This window comes from Hibiscus syriacus, unplaced genomic scaffold (assembly GCF_006381635.1).
Source record: "Hibiscus syriacus cultivar Baekdansim isolate YM2019G1 unplaced genomic scaffold, ASM638163v2 tig00111366_pilon, whole genome shotgun sequence".
Classification (NCBI taxonomy): domain Eukaryota; kingdom Viridiplantae; phylum Streptophyta; class Magnoliopsida; order Malvales; family Malvaceae; genus Hibiscus; species Hibiscus syriacus.
The window spans coordinates 1,816,146-1,832,035 of record NW_024063071.1 but is presented as its reverse complement, the minus strand read 5'-3'; the positions used below and the strand labels follow the sequence as shown (position 1 = coordinate 1,832,035).

General features: G+C 37.6%; 1 protein-coding gene across 1 annotated transcript; it reads left to right on the top strand.

Moving 5' to 3' along the window:
- The first annotated feature begins 1,938 nt into the window (after positions 1–1,938).
- Positions 1,939–7,881, top strand: LOC120159480 (protein ANTHESIS POMOTING FACTOR 1-like). Its single transcript, XM_039170073.1, has 4 exons — positions 1,939–1,983; positions 6,888–6,987; positions 7,299–7,415; positions 7,541–7,881. The coding sequence occupies exons 2-4, from the start codon at positions 6,904–6,906 to the stop codon at positions 7,694–7,696; spliced, it is 357 nt and encodes a 118-aa protein (XP_039026004.1). The 5' UTR covers positions 1,939–1,983; positions 6,888–6,903; the 3' UTR covers positions 7,697–7,881.
- Positions 7,882–15,890: the final 8,009 nt, after the last annotated feature.

Below are 15,890 nucleotides of genomic sequence, written 5' to 3'. Positions count from 1 at the left end.
GGAAAGCCTCAAATATCCAAATCTACAAACAATATAATACACAAACATTAGTAATTGTTAAATAATTAATTATAATTTTGGAAACATTATAATATAGAAATTCTTACCTTAAAGGCCCAAGTAAAGCCTGTCAAAGTGTATTTAGAACCATCACTCCCCAAACTTTTTCGGTCCTCAAAGGCAGACGACAACTTCTTCCAGGTAGCTTTTCATAGATATGAACCCCACGGAAACAAGTTCCAAGCATTTAGGTCCTCTACCAATAACATTAGGTCCTCGGAGATTGGTTGTCTTCCCTCTTTGCCTAAAAAGCCGACATGCAAAAGTAATAAATGGCATACTCGGACAACATCAAGGTCATTCATCTGAGTAAAACCATCTTTATCAAATAATATCTTCAAGTCGTCGACGTGTATACTCGGCTTCGACTTTGCCAGCTCAGGAAAAACCCGATATAACCATGATGGGCGGGCGATATGACTAGTGTACCGACCTACATCATCGTGTCCGAAGCGTAGACCGGTGATTAAGCAAAACTCCTCCCGCCCAAAACAAGTATATGTCGGTGCCGGAGGAAAATGAAACCATATCTCCTCATCACCACGTTGTACCCTCGGGTAGATCGTTAGTCATGGTCTGAAGAAACAAATGTGTCAACATAGCATCTCCACCTGTATGTTGCACTTTCAGCCATGGCCCGAAGCAAGTATCCTCTAACAATTTTCTTTGTAGAGGTATAAGCGTCGACGCAATTTTAGTGGCTAGGCTTAATTTATTCCTTAAGGTCAATGCAGCCGAAAAAAATTTCTACAAAAACAATAAACATACTAAGTTAGATATACCAAAAACTACAAATTATACACTATAAACAGACATGATATTAAACAGTGAAAACAAAGCCAAATATGTTTCAAACTAGCACGGTATTCACCCAAGTCATTATTCCATCATAGTTCACAAAATACATCAGATAACATTCCAGAAGTAAGCACTTATATAAACATTTAAAAGGACAACATATAGGTTTAGTGCAGGTTCAATGACAACATAAAGAGTAGTAGTTTATTCTTGAAACTTAAATTAGCAACACTGTAAAGTTAGTATTTGTCTTTATTTTTTTGTTGAAGTAATACAATTCATTCAAGTTTCAATTTGGCGAATAAAAGAAGTTTCTGAAACTTAAATTCGCAACGCGAAAATGAAAATCGCAACGCGATTTTAGTTTCGCGTTGTGAATTTGGTGTTGCGATTTAGGGTTTCTTCAACAAAAAGACAAAACAAAGACAAATACTAACTTAACATGGTTAAAGACTAAACAGTTTAACAGTATTGGCAGTAACCGAATGAATTTAACAATCTCAGTGAAATGGTTAATCTAATAATAATACAAAAATTTCAAAATAAAAATAAGAGATTAAAAAAACTAATCATCGGTGGTTGATTTTCCATTTCTGACCGTGAATGGTTGTGAGGGTTGATCTGAGAGATGGAGATAGATGGATTTCGTCAGAAATGGGGACGGATTTCGTCGGAGATGGGGACGGATTTCGTCGGAGATGGGGACGGATGTCGCCGTAGAGAGTGAGAGATGGAGATGGGACTGAGTTGTGCTTTAGGGTTTTAGGTTAGAGATGATTTGCGATAATACTGTTTACATTTGTGTTGCAAAATTAATATTGTGTTTCGCGTAAAAACATTTGACTTTCGCGTTGCGAATTTGACTATCGCGTTGCGAATTTGACTTCTGTGTTGCGATTTACGTTGCGAATTTGACTTTCGCTTTGCAATTTACATATTCACGTTGCGAAATTGGAAACTGGGTTGCGAAATTGGAATTCGCGTTGCGAATTTGTTGGTTATTTTGGCAAATCCAAAAAAATTGGTTAAATTCGTATATTATAAGGCATTTTTTATCACTGAGGTTATTTTCTCTTCTATATATGATAACCGATGTCTTCGCTACTTCAAAGGACATAAAGAGAGGTTGGTAATTCTTCACATATTAATGTTGTCATAATAGGTTGTGTTGACGAAAACGGGTAAAGAAAACGAAAGAACACGAGAATTTTACGAGGTTCGGCAATGTGCTTACGTCCTCGGTGCCTAGGCGGCGCTAGAAGTTTTATTCAATGATATTTTAGGTCTAGGTTACATCTCTATTTATAATAGAAAACCCTGGTACATAATTACAAAATCAACCCTGTACCGTACCGCGGGGGCTGCGCCCCCACACCCCCAACCCACATAATTCGTAACCCCACAACGAGACTTTTTATGAGCCATACATAACAAATCTCCACCTTGGCGAATATCCTGCCCCTTGGAAACTTCAATGTGGGTTGGGTTACCTTGCTTCTTTAACAACTCGAAACATTCAACAAGTCCAAGCAATGCTTGAACTTGTCTGTCGTAACTGGCTTGGTGAACATATCAGCGGCATTCTCATCAGTATGTACCTTCTGAAACAAAACCTCTCCAGATGCAACCAACTCTCTGATCTTGTGGAACCTTACATCAATATGTTTAGTTCTAGCACGATACACCTGATTCTTAGCCAAGTGAATAGCACTTTGATTATCACAAAGCAACTGAACTCCACCTTGTTGAACACCCAACTCCTTCACTAAACCAGTAAGCCATAAAGCTTCTTTTGCAGCTTCAGCCGCTGCCATGTATTCAGCTTCAGTTGTAGATAGTGCCACGACAGATTGAACAGTAGACTTCCAACAAATAGGCCCTCCACCAAGAGTAAACACATACCCTGTCGTAGATCTTCTATTATTCAAGTCACCTGCATAATCTGAATCCATATATCCTACAACCAAAGGATTATCCCGCTGACTCCCAAAAACAATTCCATGTCCCACAGTACCCTTTAAGTACCGAAAGATCCACTTGACTGCATCCCAATGTTGCTTACCAGGTTTAGACATGTACTTACAAACTTGACTAACAGCATGAGCTAAATCAGGACGAGTACATACCATCGCATACATCAAGCAGCCAACAGCATTAGAATACGGAACCTTTGCCATATTTTCAGCTTCCTTATATGTCTTAGGACACTGTTCTGATGAGAGCTTAAAGTGATTCGCCAATGGAGTGCTAACTGGTTTCGCGCTGCTCATCGCAAACCTTTCTAGCATTTTCTCAACATAACCCCGTTGAGATAGCCGCAGTTTCCTTGAGTCTCTGTCCCTGCAAATTTCCATTCCAAGAATTTTCTTTGCAGCACCTAAATCTTTCATATCAAATTCCTGACTCAATAAAGTTTTCAAACCGATAACATCATCCATGTTCTTCGCAGCAATCAACATATCATCAACATACAGTAATAGAAAAAATAAAAGAACCATCATCAAGGCTCTTAACATAGACACAACAATCATACTCACATCGGTTGTAGCCAATCTTGATCATATAGGAGTCAAACCGTTTATACCACTGTCTCGGAGACTGTTTCAACCCGTACAAAGATTTCTTCAATCTGCAAACTAAATGCTCGTTTCCAGGTTGAGTGAAACCTTCAGGTTGCCGCATGTAGATCTGCTCCTCTAAATCACCATGCAAAAAGCAGTTTTAACATCCATCTGCTCTAAATGCAAATCCCAACTAGCCACCAATGCAAGTACTGCTCGGATTGAAGTGTGCCTGACCACAGGAGAAAAGATTTCATCATAATCAACTCCTTTCTGCTGTGAAAAACCCTTCGCTACCAAACGAGCCTTGAACTTCTCCCCCTCTTTTTCTGTTACTACTGGTTTCTTCTTATACACCCATTTGCAACCAATCGGCTTCTTACCCTCAGGAAGGGGAACTAACTCCCATGTGCGATTGTGATTCAAAGACTCCATCTCCTCAACCATGGCTGCCATCCACTTGTCGTTTTCCTGACTAGTAACGGCATCATGAAAAGTAACTGGATCATCACTGCTAACAGTAAGTGCAAAAGATACCAAGTCTTCAAACCCAATCTGTTCGGAGGCTTTATATTCGTCCGTCTCACCCTGTCTCTGGCGAGACTATAATCCTGCAAATCATCCGTAGTGGAACCACCAGAAGTCGGTTGAGAAGTTTCTGGTTTCTCAACTGGAAACTGCTCGAAATCTACCACTGTCGTGTCTTGCTTCTGCTGCAACATATACTGTTCATCAAAAACGACATCTCTACTAATCACAACTTTCTTCGCAACTGGATCCCAGAACTTGAATCCTTTGACACCTTTCTTGTAACCCAGAAAAATGCACTCCTTCGATTTTGCATCAAGTTTGGATCTCTCATCAGCAGGTACATGCACATAAGCAGGACAACCAAAAATCCGTAAGTTATCAAAACTAACATCATGACCAGTCCATACCTCTTCTGCAACTTTCCCAGCCAGCGATGCCCTTGGCGATCTGTTGATAAGGTAACACGCCATGTTAACAGCCTCAACCCAGAAGTGTTTGGGAAGCCCCGCATTCAACCGCAAACATCTGGCTCTTTCATTCAACGACCTGTTCATTCGTTCCGCAACACCATTCTGTTGTGGTGTCTTGCGCACTGTAAAATGCCTCTGAATCCCATGCTCCTTACAGAATTGTAGGAACTATGAATCTGTGTACTCCGTACCATTGTCAGACCGCAAACACTTGATTTTTCGTCCTGTTTGGTTTTCTACCTCAGCTTTCCACAGCTTGAACTTCTCAAAAACTTCAGATTTCTGTTTCAAAAAATACACCCAAACTTTCCGTGAAAAATCATCAATAAAAGTAACATAGTACCTAGATCCACCCAAAGACGATGTCGTGGAAGGCCCCCATACATCAGAATGCACATAATCAAGAATCCCTTGAGTTGTGTGCTTCGCAGTCTTGAAACGGACTTTAGTCTGTTTACCAAGAACACAATACTTGCAAAAGTCGAGCTTACAGCTTTTGACACCATGCAACAAGTTTCTCTTGTGTAATTCTGCCATACCACGTTCACTAAGATGAGCAAGGCGCATATACCACAATTTTGTCGTATCATCACAGGACTCAACAGAGTGAACTCCACCTGCAACGGTACTCCCTAACAATCTGTAGATATTCCCTGCAGTCATCTTGCCTTTCATCACAGTCAATGCTCCTTTAACAATCCGAATGGTTTCCCTATCCTCGTCAGCCTTAGGGATAAAACCATTCTTGTGCAAAGTGCCCAAGGAAATCAAATTCTTCTTCAAGTCTGGGATATGTCGAACACCACTCAACATCCGAACGGAGCCATCGTGCATCTTAATTCTGACATCACCAATACCAACAATATTGCAACATCGATCATCACCCAAATAAACCGAACCAGAATTAACCGGCCTGTATGTCGAAAACCATTCCCTATTTGGCGTGATGTGATAAGAACATCCAGAATCAAGAATCCAAGCATCCGTCAATTGTGTCGTTGAAATAGAAAGCATATCACCCTCACTGCAATCAGAATTATCATCCTCGACCACGTTCACAGACTTGGATGAGCCATCACGCTTCTCATCAGTCTGCTTTTTCAACTTCGGACAGTCTCGCTTCATATGTCCCGCCTCCTTGCACTTGTAACAGTGAATCGTCTTCTTATCCCTGGATTTAGATCTGGAATTCCGCTTCCCGGACCCTGCCTTCTCTGGCTTCCGTCCACGATCTCGATTACCCTTGACATATAAGCTATCGGCTTGAGAGCTTTCCCCTGCATTCTGCTTCCGCTGGTTGTGAGCCAACAAGGCTGCAGTAATCTCCTCAACATTGATAGTCTCTTTCCCATATGTAAGAGTAGTCACCATGTGTTCGTAAGAGGAAGGTAACGAACACAACAGAATCATCGCTCTGTCTTCATCCTCAATTTTCACATCAAGCCGAGCCAGATCAGAAACGATTTGATTGAAGACATTCACGTGTTGCGCCAAATCGTGATCGTCCTGCATCTTCAGCCCATACAGCCGCTGCTTCAGATACAGTTTTGTCGTTAAGGATTTGGACATAAACTGACTTTCCAACTTCCTCCAAATTTCGTCTGGAGACGATAGATGCATGACGTGATACATGACCTCGTCCGCCAAGCATAATCGTATGGTTCCTGCCGCTCGCTGCTGCAATTCTTCCCAATCTTCCTCATCCATCGACGCCGGCTTTATAGGTCGCAAAGCCTTCAAGATCCCTTGCTGCGCCAATAGATCCTTCACCCTCGTTTGCCATAATCCGAAGTTACCCTGACCATCGAATTTCGCGACTTCGAATTTTGCTCCTGACATCTGATACCAATTGTTGACGAAAACGGGTAAAGAAAACGAAAGAACACGAGAATTTTACGAGGTTCGGCAATGTGCTTACGTCCTCGGTGCCTAGGCGGCGCTAGAAGTTTTATTCAATGATATTTTAGGTCTAGGTTACATCTCTATTTATAATAGAAAACCCTGGTACATAATTACAAAATCAACCCTGTACCGTACCGCGGGGGCTGCGCCCCCACACCCCCAACCCACATAATTCGTAACCCCACAACGAGACTTTTTATGAGCCATACATAACAGGTTGAAAAAGAGATCTGGTTCGCATGTGATTTGTATTTAATTCAAGCAATCAGTTATGGAATATAAGAGTCACATGACTGCCCATGTTTAATCATTAATGTTGCTTTTATTCAATATTTCAATGAAGGTTTTTACGTTAACTTCATGCAGAGTGTTTTTGAAATCTGTGTACATATCCATATATTCACCTGCATCACTTGTTTGTAGAGTTGTTTGAAAACTATGAAAACAGAAAACCTTTGGTTCTTAATGTGTCCTTGAATTCTCTGCCCTTCCTCAACCAGCCTTTTCTATTATTGATTTTCCAACAGTATTATTGTAATGAGTTTCCCTGGATCTGCTGCTGCAGAGTTGTTTCCCTCTGCATGGCTCCGGTGAAGGATAGCTTCATGTCAGGCTCTCTTGACCACAGTGTGAGGATTTGGGATCTCCGTGTAAATGCCTGTCAGGTTGGTTTCCGGTTTCCTTTGAATATTTTTGTTGTTGTTGCAAATGTTGGGTACTAAGAAGTGATTTATAAATTATGAAGATAAATTTCTTCCTTTAAGAAACAGACGTGCTTAATTGGGAGAAATGTTCTTCCTCCTTAGTCCATTCCCAAAAAGGCACAAACAAGGCAGACTGAGGGAAATTCAGTCTAAAAATGAACAATCATCGTTATCCAACTGTTTTGCTATACTATTGGTTTTGTGTTATCAATCCGCATTTCTTCATCTAATCTTACACAAATGTTATTTATGCTTACTCTTGTAGTTTTCAGGGAATTTTACACCTACGTGGTAGACCTACTGTTGCACATGACCAGCAAGGCCTTGTATTTGCTGTGGCTATGGAAGGAGGAGCTATTAAATTGTTTGATTCACGCTCCTACGACAAGGTTTTAAGTTTTAACCCATTAAGCACTTGCAAGTGTTCTGGTATATCTGTATCATGAGTTTGCCTTATTTCCTTCCTTTTGGGGATTATAATTTTGACAAGTTCGATTTATTTCTTCTAATATAGGGGTCCTTCGATACATTTTTAGTCGGCGGAGACACAGCTGAGGTTTGCGATATCAAATTCAGCAACGATGGCAAATCAGTGCTATTGACAACCACGAATAACAACATTTACGTTCTTGATGCATATGGAGGAGAGAAGGTTAGTTACCCTACTTAAACCAGTTCTACACCAGAAGTTGTTTGCTGAAAGGCCCCAGCTCACCTTTTTCTTTAGATTTGGTTTCTATCTTATACAATGTCTTGATTTAGTACTTAGATGCAAAACTTGTGCAGCAATGTTGGTTCAGTTTAGAACCGTCTCCCAATACAACTATAGAGGCAACCATTACTCCGGATGGTCAGTATGTGATCTCAGGTACCAATTCCACCTCGTTGCACCTCGAGAAGAATATATGCATTTGTGATTATGTTTGACATTAAGTTTACATTGAATAATCACGTGAAAAAACTAGAATGAAACTGAGCATGTTTCTCTGTACAGAGATACAAATTGTTGATCAGCTTTTCTTTATAGTTTGTTTGGAAACATCGTAATTTAGCTCAATTTTCACCAACTGAAGGGTCAATTTGTATACTTTTATCTTATGTACTTTATACACACACACATATATCTCATTTAAGTTCCTTTATAATAGAGTTTGTATCAATTTAGTCTCTCTACTATTAAGTGAATCAATTTTTCTTTCTATTGTAAAGATTGGTTCAAATTAATCCTCTACTATTAAGTGGATCACATTTTTACAGATATAAAATGACATTAAGGTTGGATACACGAGTCAACGTTTAAGTAATAGAGAAACAGAGCAAGTAGTGCTATATAATTCGGGTAAATAACAGAGTATGTAAGTACCAACAGGATGCACAGAGCGTAAACAGAGGTGCGCAAGGCATCGGAAGAGACGCGTTAAGACTCTACGACATGTCCACTATACCTAACAGGTCTCATGTTGTAAAAAGCTAAGTGTAGCAGAATGCTAATTTTACATAATGCAGGGCACCATCATATATCAGAGTTGTACAGAGTATATCAAGATTGAGAATAGCATATCAAACTATGACAAGATACAAAATTATATTTTTAACAGAGCAATGTAGAGTTATTGAATTACACAAATAAAACATGAATTTTTTACAATGGAATAGTTAATATATAACATACAAATAAAGTAATTAAAGTGTATAACTAAAATGTACTTTGTGAAATTAAAATAAATAAAATCGTCAGCATACTAAACAATTACTCATATATTATATAGCAAAATGTATTCCAAACTCAATACAAGAAAAACAAGAACAAAAACAAGCCCTAAGAGGCCTCACATACTGGAATATGAGATCATAACCCATCTGGTAAAAGCATTAAAAATAAGTTTTTGTTATGAATGCAACAACAGCACAAATTCCGACAAATATTCCCAGCAGCAAGGAAGCTTGTATCAAGTGGATTGCTCATTTGAGACCTGCTTCTCATTTTTCTGCCAATCAAAGTCAAATTCAAATCTCAGTTTATAGACCTTTGAATCTGCACAACATCATAACAATGCTTGTCTAGCACTGATGCAAATCAAACAAGGATTATCACTAATGGCGTGCAATCATTCACAAGTAATAAATTGTTAAGACCAATTCAGACAGAACTGAAACTTAGAACTGATAACAGACAGAAGGGAACGCATCCTATGTTGGTAAGTGCCGTCAATGATTTACGAGGCAATGTACCATAGGACAGAAAACCATGTATCAGATTTATGGTACCAGCAAAACTTTCACTCCCTTATAAAACCTTCACCCTTTCTTTCTAATTAACCATTTTTTAAGGTAAGGGTTCTAGTTACTTGAGCTAATGTGACTAAAGACAACCAACAATGATAGAATAAAGATGACAAAACTCAAGTTGGAAACAAAAAATTAGAATTATAATTGCAACAAGTTTACACACACTTATACATGCATAAACCCGTACATGCACAGATGAAAAAACTTTTAATTAGGTTAATTTATAAAAGAAAGAATCAAAGAAAAACTCAAGTGAATGAACTCCTTTTGTTCCCTAATTCCAACTAAAGCTTCCACATGTTTCACAAACCATAAAAAATAAATACTTCAAAACTTTCTTTAATTCCGGGAAATCAAGATTGTAATCTGACGTTAGTATTGTTTTCAATCATAATTAGGAAGCTACTAAAATAAATTGGTGTGTCACTGCGAGCACCGCTCAAGATCTTGCAGAAATTGTTTCAGATGAAGTAGCAGTAAATAACCTTAAGTTCCAAACCATGTAGCAGCAGACTAATTTCACCCCCAAAAGGACCCAAAGACTCCCAGTGGCATTATGTGATGGCATATGAAGATTTAACTTGGCATCAAGTAACAAAAACTTTGGGGGAATTTCAGAGATGTGTATATAGATTGGAAGGCAAAAGCATGTTATTTTGCACCCTTTTTCTTTTCATTTTCCAGAAGGCATTTATTAGAATGAATATTAAGTGGGAACAACTCAAATAAAAGGTAAAGCACCTAAACAGCAATAATATTGTTTTACATATTAATACTAGTTCCTACAACAAAGAGAAAGAAATATAACCTAATCAGATCAAATTCTTCAGGAGAATTTTCATAAAAGCAGTGTTTTTTAAGGTGACATTAGTGATTTTAAGAAGAAAGCAAATTCGAAATACAAAGGCCATCCATCCTAATGAACGTAAAGCAGCAGCGAAGAAAAATATTACTACGATAAACAATGAGCTAATGCTACATCCTACAAAACATGCTCCATGAATTTCGCATGAAATTTTCCAGTGAACCATTCATTCAAAGTCAAAGCATAAAAATGATGATAACCCAATATCAAAATAGTAATGAAAAAAATGGGGTTTGTTGAAATGATCAGATACAAACACAAAAAAGTGGGTGAAGTAGAAGAGATTACGGATTGAGAGTTGTGCCAGGCGAGGCCTCGGTAAACATTAACAGAGAAAGTGGCGGTCAGATAAATGGTAGCTAACCCTAGACCAGCTGTGAGGCCTTTGAACGCCCAATCTCCGGCTTTGCTTCCCAATCCCATCTTCTTCTCTCTCTTTCAACTCCCTAATTCGGCGTCGGAGGTTGCGTACTCTGCCCTCTGCTCAACTTCAATTAAACCTCAAAACACGGAGGTGGGTAGCCGATCCGACGTGGGTAGCCGATCCGATTTGAGGTGTCATATTAAAATCACTTAAACGACTACCATAAAAATATCAAAAAATTAAAATTTTTATTAAAATATTTAAAATCATAAAATCATTTATGAATACAAAAGTAAAATTTATCAGTATTCATAAATAAAATAAATTTTAGACTCATATGTAAAATAAATTACAACTTATATTCCTGCTAATTATATGCACCGTACTCCGTAAGCAACGTCGGATAAACTCCCTTACTAATGTCAATAGCTGCACATGTTTGATACTTTTAACCTGAAATAGTAAGTCAAAGAGTGAGCTTTGGGAAGCTCAGTAATACAATACTACCAGTTAATGCTACACGACATGCAGATAAATGGAAAACCATAAAATTTCTTTATTTAAAACAGACATATACAGGTTTTTGGGATAAGCTGGGGTTCCAATGGTAGTTCATCGAGTAAAAGCCATAAACGTCTCAGTTCATAGGAAACATTCATGGTATCAAGTTTTTAGAAGATCGAATATGATGTCTAGTGTGTTCCAACCAAAACCAGTGAAAATATATAAATCTTTTTAAAACTTTAATTATTTACAACATATTGTCAAAACCATAGTAGAACTCACCAACCGAACACCGTTATGCAGTTTCTCAGAACTGCATCCATAAAGGCTTACCCTAAAAACACAATAAAAGGAGTCAACCTAAGGGAATACCTTAGGATTTATGGGCCTACCCAAGGGTATCCTTTGGTCTGTAAGGATTTACCAGATGGATCAGGGCTGAACCTCCATACTCTAGAATCCTACCATATAAAAATCCAATAGAAATCAATTTTAACCGTAAACCGTAATATCTGGATCGTGATCCAGTAAAATCTCGTAAACATGACAATGAAATAAACCATATAAATTTCCTCCACTCGTACACCATATATATTTCCATGATTAACCCAAGGGAATGCCTTGGGATCTGAGAGCCTACCCAAGGGTCACCTTAGGTCCGTAAGGATTTACCAGTTTGATCAGAGTTGTACCTCCATACTCCAGCCCACCCAGGTAATGTCCCAATAAAACAGTTCGTGTATAACTAGTGAAGACATGAAAGTTCATAAACCAGTAAATTCCATGATTCCATAAATCAGGAACAATTCATATTTTTCAGTGAAAACCGTAATCGAAGAACACATACCATATTATCATGGTTCATAAACCAATAAATCAATAATTTCATTAAAACTTATTTTAAAACATATAAAACCATCATGTAGTACATGTGGAACACACTAGAGGATCCAAATATTTTTCAGAAGCACTTAATAGTTATTAGGAAAACATGAAATTTATTTAATTTGATCGGATTTCAGGAACGAGATCCTATTAAAAGGAATCGATTACTAATGGAACTAATCAGACATTTAACGTTGATACTTTAGAATCCCGCTATAATTCATGTCCATCAGGAAGTTGTTCAGGAACCTTTATACAGAATAATTATAGATTCAGGTTTACTGAGAGTGATTACATTACTCAACAATCAGAGGTATTCATGATTATGAATTGAATTATCGGGATTTTAAGTCCAATTGAACCAAAAGGGGTATTCAGGATCCTTTGAATCTGAGTTACTTGTGTTTTCATATATGACCGAAGTGATTTGAGCTGATAAGAGAAAAACGAAGATTCATGACATTTACAATCTATGTCGATCTATCGGATTATCGAAATAACTTGAGCTGAACAATTCTCAGAACTAATGCATGTCAACTGGTCAATTCATTGCCCTTCCAGGGTATTCACTCTTTAATACCAACAATTATTGTCCATATATCATCTTCAGGATCATCACTGAATAGATCTTAAGGAGATGAACATATATTCCAATGGTCTTTATTTCATTTTCGCATTGCAACAATATCAGGAATTGTCGATGTACTTAATTCGTAGTTTATAACCCATAGGGATAATACATCATGTAAGTTTATCACTCATACTCATCCAAATCACTTACTTAATCCTCAGTCATTAAGGTTACTTAGTTCATTTAGTAGTTAAGTCTATCCAGGTCACTTCAGAGTTTTCCAGAGTAATTCGAACGTTTTTGAATTTCGGATACATATTGTATTTCCGTTCATTTCAATTTGGTCATATAATAAAGTCATTTTGGTATTCAAGGTTGATTTGTTCATTTCAGAGTTAAGGGTATTAGTTATTCCAGGGCTTAGAGGTACTTTAGGTCATTTTACACTTTAGGAGCATTTTGGTCATTTTACACTTCAGGGGTAAATCTATAATTCCAATATAGATCCAGAATTTAATTCAATAATTTCAGAGCTCAAGTGTATCAAGATATAAGTTCTCAAGTCGTATCATTATCATAGCCATCTATTGTTCTTAACACTTTAAACGTATCATCGTTATTTCATTCAAATATATCAATGGCATACTTTCGATAAATTAGGCTTGAATGTATTCTAGTTCCTTTTGTGTTCAGGATATTTTGCTCATTTGATCATTAGAGGTTATTATAGTTATTACGAAGCTCAAGGACATTTCATTAATTTCTTTCAATTCAATCATATACAATTTTTCTGATAATTGATCCAATATATCATTTCAGAGTTTATTTTTCACCTTCCGGAGAAGCCTTGGTCTTTTACAATACAAGGGCATTTTTGTAATTTTACCTCTTACGGCTATTTTAGATAATTTCTTATCTACATAATTCCCGACATTTAACCTTTAACTATATTAATCATAGTTTACGAATCCCGAGATTGATTGATTAACTCATTGAACTTAAATTGTTTCCGATCGGTCTATAATTTCTCTTATTTGAACCTTTTGAGTCTTATCTAATGATCTATCTTTATTCTAATTTACGTCTGAGTCCGATGATAGTTATATAAACTTAATGGACCAATCATTCCAATCAAATATTTACCATCTATCCATGAGTTCTGAATAGCATATAAAAGGTAGTAGAGTATTACCTCAGTTTCTATGCCATACCGATCGACCATTTAAACTTCATTCGATCTCCCTCGAACTTGAATTCAACTTCCAATAATTCCTCAAATACAAAGCAACCAAATTTATGTCAGAAATTGAACTTAAATGAGAAACCAACTTGAATCCGAAGATAAAACATTGAAAAACAACTTACCGGGTGCGAATTTGGCAAAACGGACTTCAGATTCAGACTCAGGACGTCAAAAAACATAAAATGAGACATTTTTGAAAAAGTTAACTTTTCGATCAAAGTCAATGGGTCAAAGTTCAAAGTTAACTGGTCAAAGTCAACGGGTTGACTCGGACGAGTTGACTCAGACGGATTGACTTCGAACGAGTTGACTCAGATGGGTTGACTCGAACCGAGTTGACTCAGTGACTGGACTGGACCAGGTCGGTTAGGCAGGCGGATCGGGTCGACCCGGTTCTGAAAAATTCTCTAGACCAAAACAAGCCCCACGCGCAGGTGGTGACGACGGAGGTCGGGGTGGTCAGTCGATTCTGCCTGGAGCAATAATATACTTAAATCAATCCAACAAAGCCCAATATTCAATCCAAAACAACTTAAAATGTTCAAAACTACCTCGAAGAGTTCACTCATGTCGGCGACTGGGCAAAACTGGCGACATTGACGATGGTTTCGGTCGGAAACACATGGGGAACACCGTGCTAGAGGCAGTGAGGTGAAACGACCACCGTATCGACTGTAAATCAACGAAAATTGTGACGAGGTTTAAGTTTACCGGAAGAGCTTTGAACGATGATTCGCGCTAATTAACGGCGAGTTACACCACGATGGACTATGGGTTTTAGTCGCTGGGGAAAGCTAGTTTGACGGGTGGCGATGGAGCATTGTGATAGTGGCCAGAGCGAGTGAATCGAGGACAGTCAGTGTTTTGCTTTGGGCAAAAATTAATTTGGGGATTTAGGGATTTCATTTCTAATTTGGAGGAAAATTGGGAATTTCATCGGGGGAGGTGTATATTTTTCACTGCTCCATAAAAATGGGTAAATTCAAGACTGGTTCCTAAATTTACTGTATTTTCTAAATCTATCTAAAAAAAATTTAAAATAATAATTTGACCCCTAGATCTGGGTGTTACATTTAAAGTCTGCTTAAATAATTATTGGTTAAACTTTACAATTAGTCACCGAACTATCATAAAATGGTCTCTTAGTCACTAAGTTTCAAAAGTTCCAAAATAAACATTAAAGTTTTAATTTATTATAAAATGTATCAAATCATTATTGTCGTTAATTAAGATGACATGATATATTAACTTTTTCAAGTTCAGACATCAATTTTATCCTTGTAAAGTGAAAAAGGGTGGGCACCGTCGGATGAATTTCAAAGGTTGGTGCATAATTTCAAAGGTTGGCACCAAATGGTGCTTGATTCAATGGGTTGGCAATTTTTATTGAAAATAAAAATGGGGAAATTATATTTTAGTCCCTATATAATTTAGGGTATTTACTAGATTAGTCCTTAAGCTTCAACTATAAATACCCTAGCCCATTTAGCTTCAAAATCATCCCAAAATTATTTATTTCTCCCAATATTAAAGAGTTTAGAGAGTTCTCTTGTGAGTAGTGATTGTTTTGTAAACACCTGTAAATTTTCTTTCTTTAGTAAAAGATCTGCAGCAGTCCGGAGACGTAGGCAAAATTGGCTGAACTCCGTTATCAATTTTGGGTATTATTTATTCGCTTTTATTTCGCATTCTCACTAATATGGTTATAGGGAAATTACTCGTTTTCGTTTATTTCCTAACAACTGGTATCTAGAGCTTTTGGTGGTGAATTTTGTTGGTTTTTTTGCGAGGTTACTATTCATTACTATTCACATGAATAGTGAATTTTGTGAATAATAAAAATTTTATCTGTGATATGAATTTGTCGACGGAGGTGTTCTAATACATGGTGGTTCGCAAGAATTGTTAGAAACGATCCAAACGAAGCCAGATTCGAGTGGGAGCGATGGTTATAGACGAAGGGAAGGTGAAATTTGAAAAGTTTGATGGTGCAGACTTTGGCTTTTGGAAGATGTATATTGAAGATTTTTGTACCAGAAAAATCTATATCAACCTCTTTCAGGAAAGCAACCAGAGGACATGAAAAATGAAGATTGAGCTCTTCTCGACAGACAAGCCCTCGGAGTTATCCGTCTGACGTTAT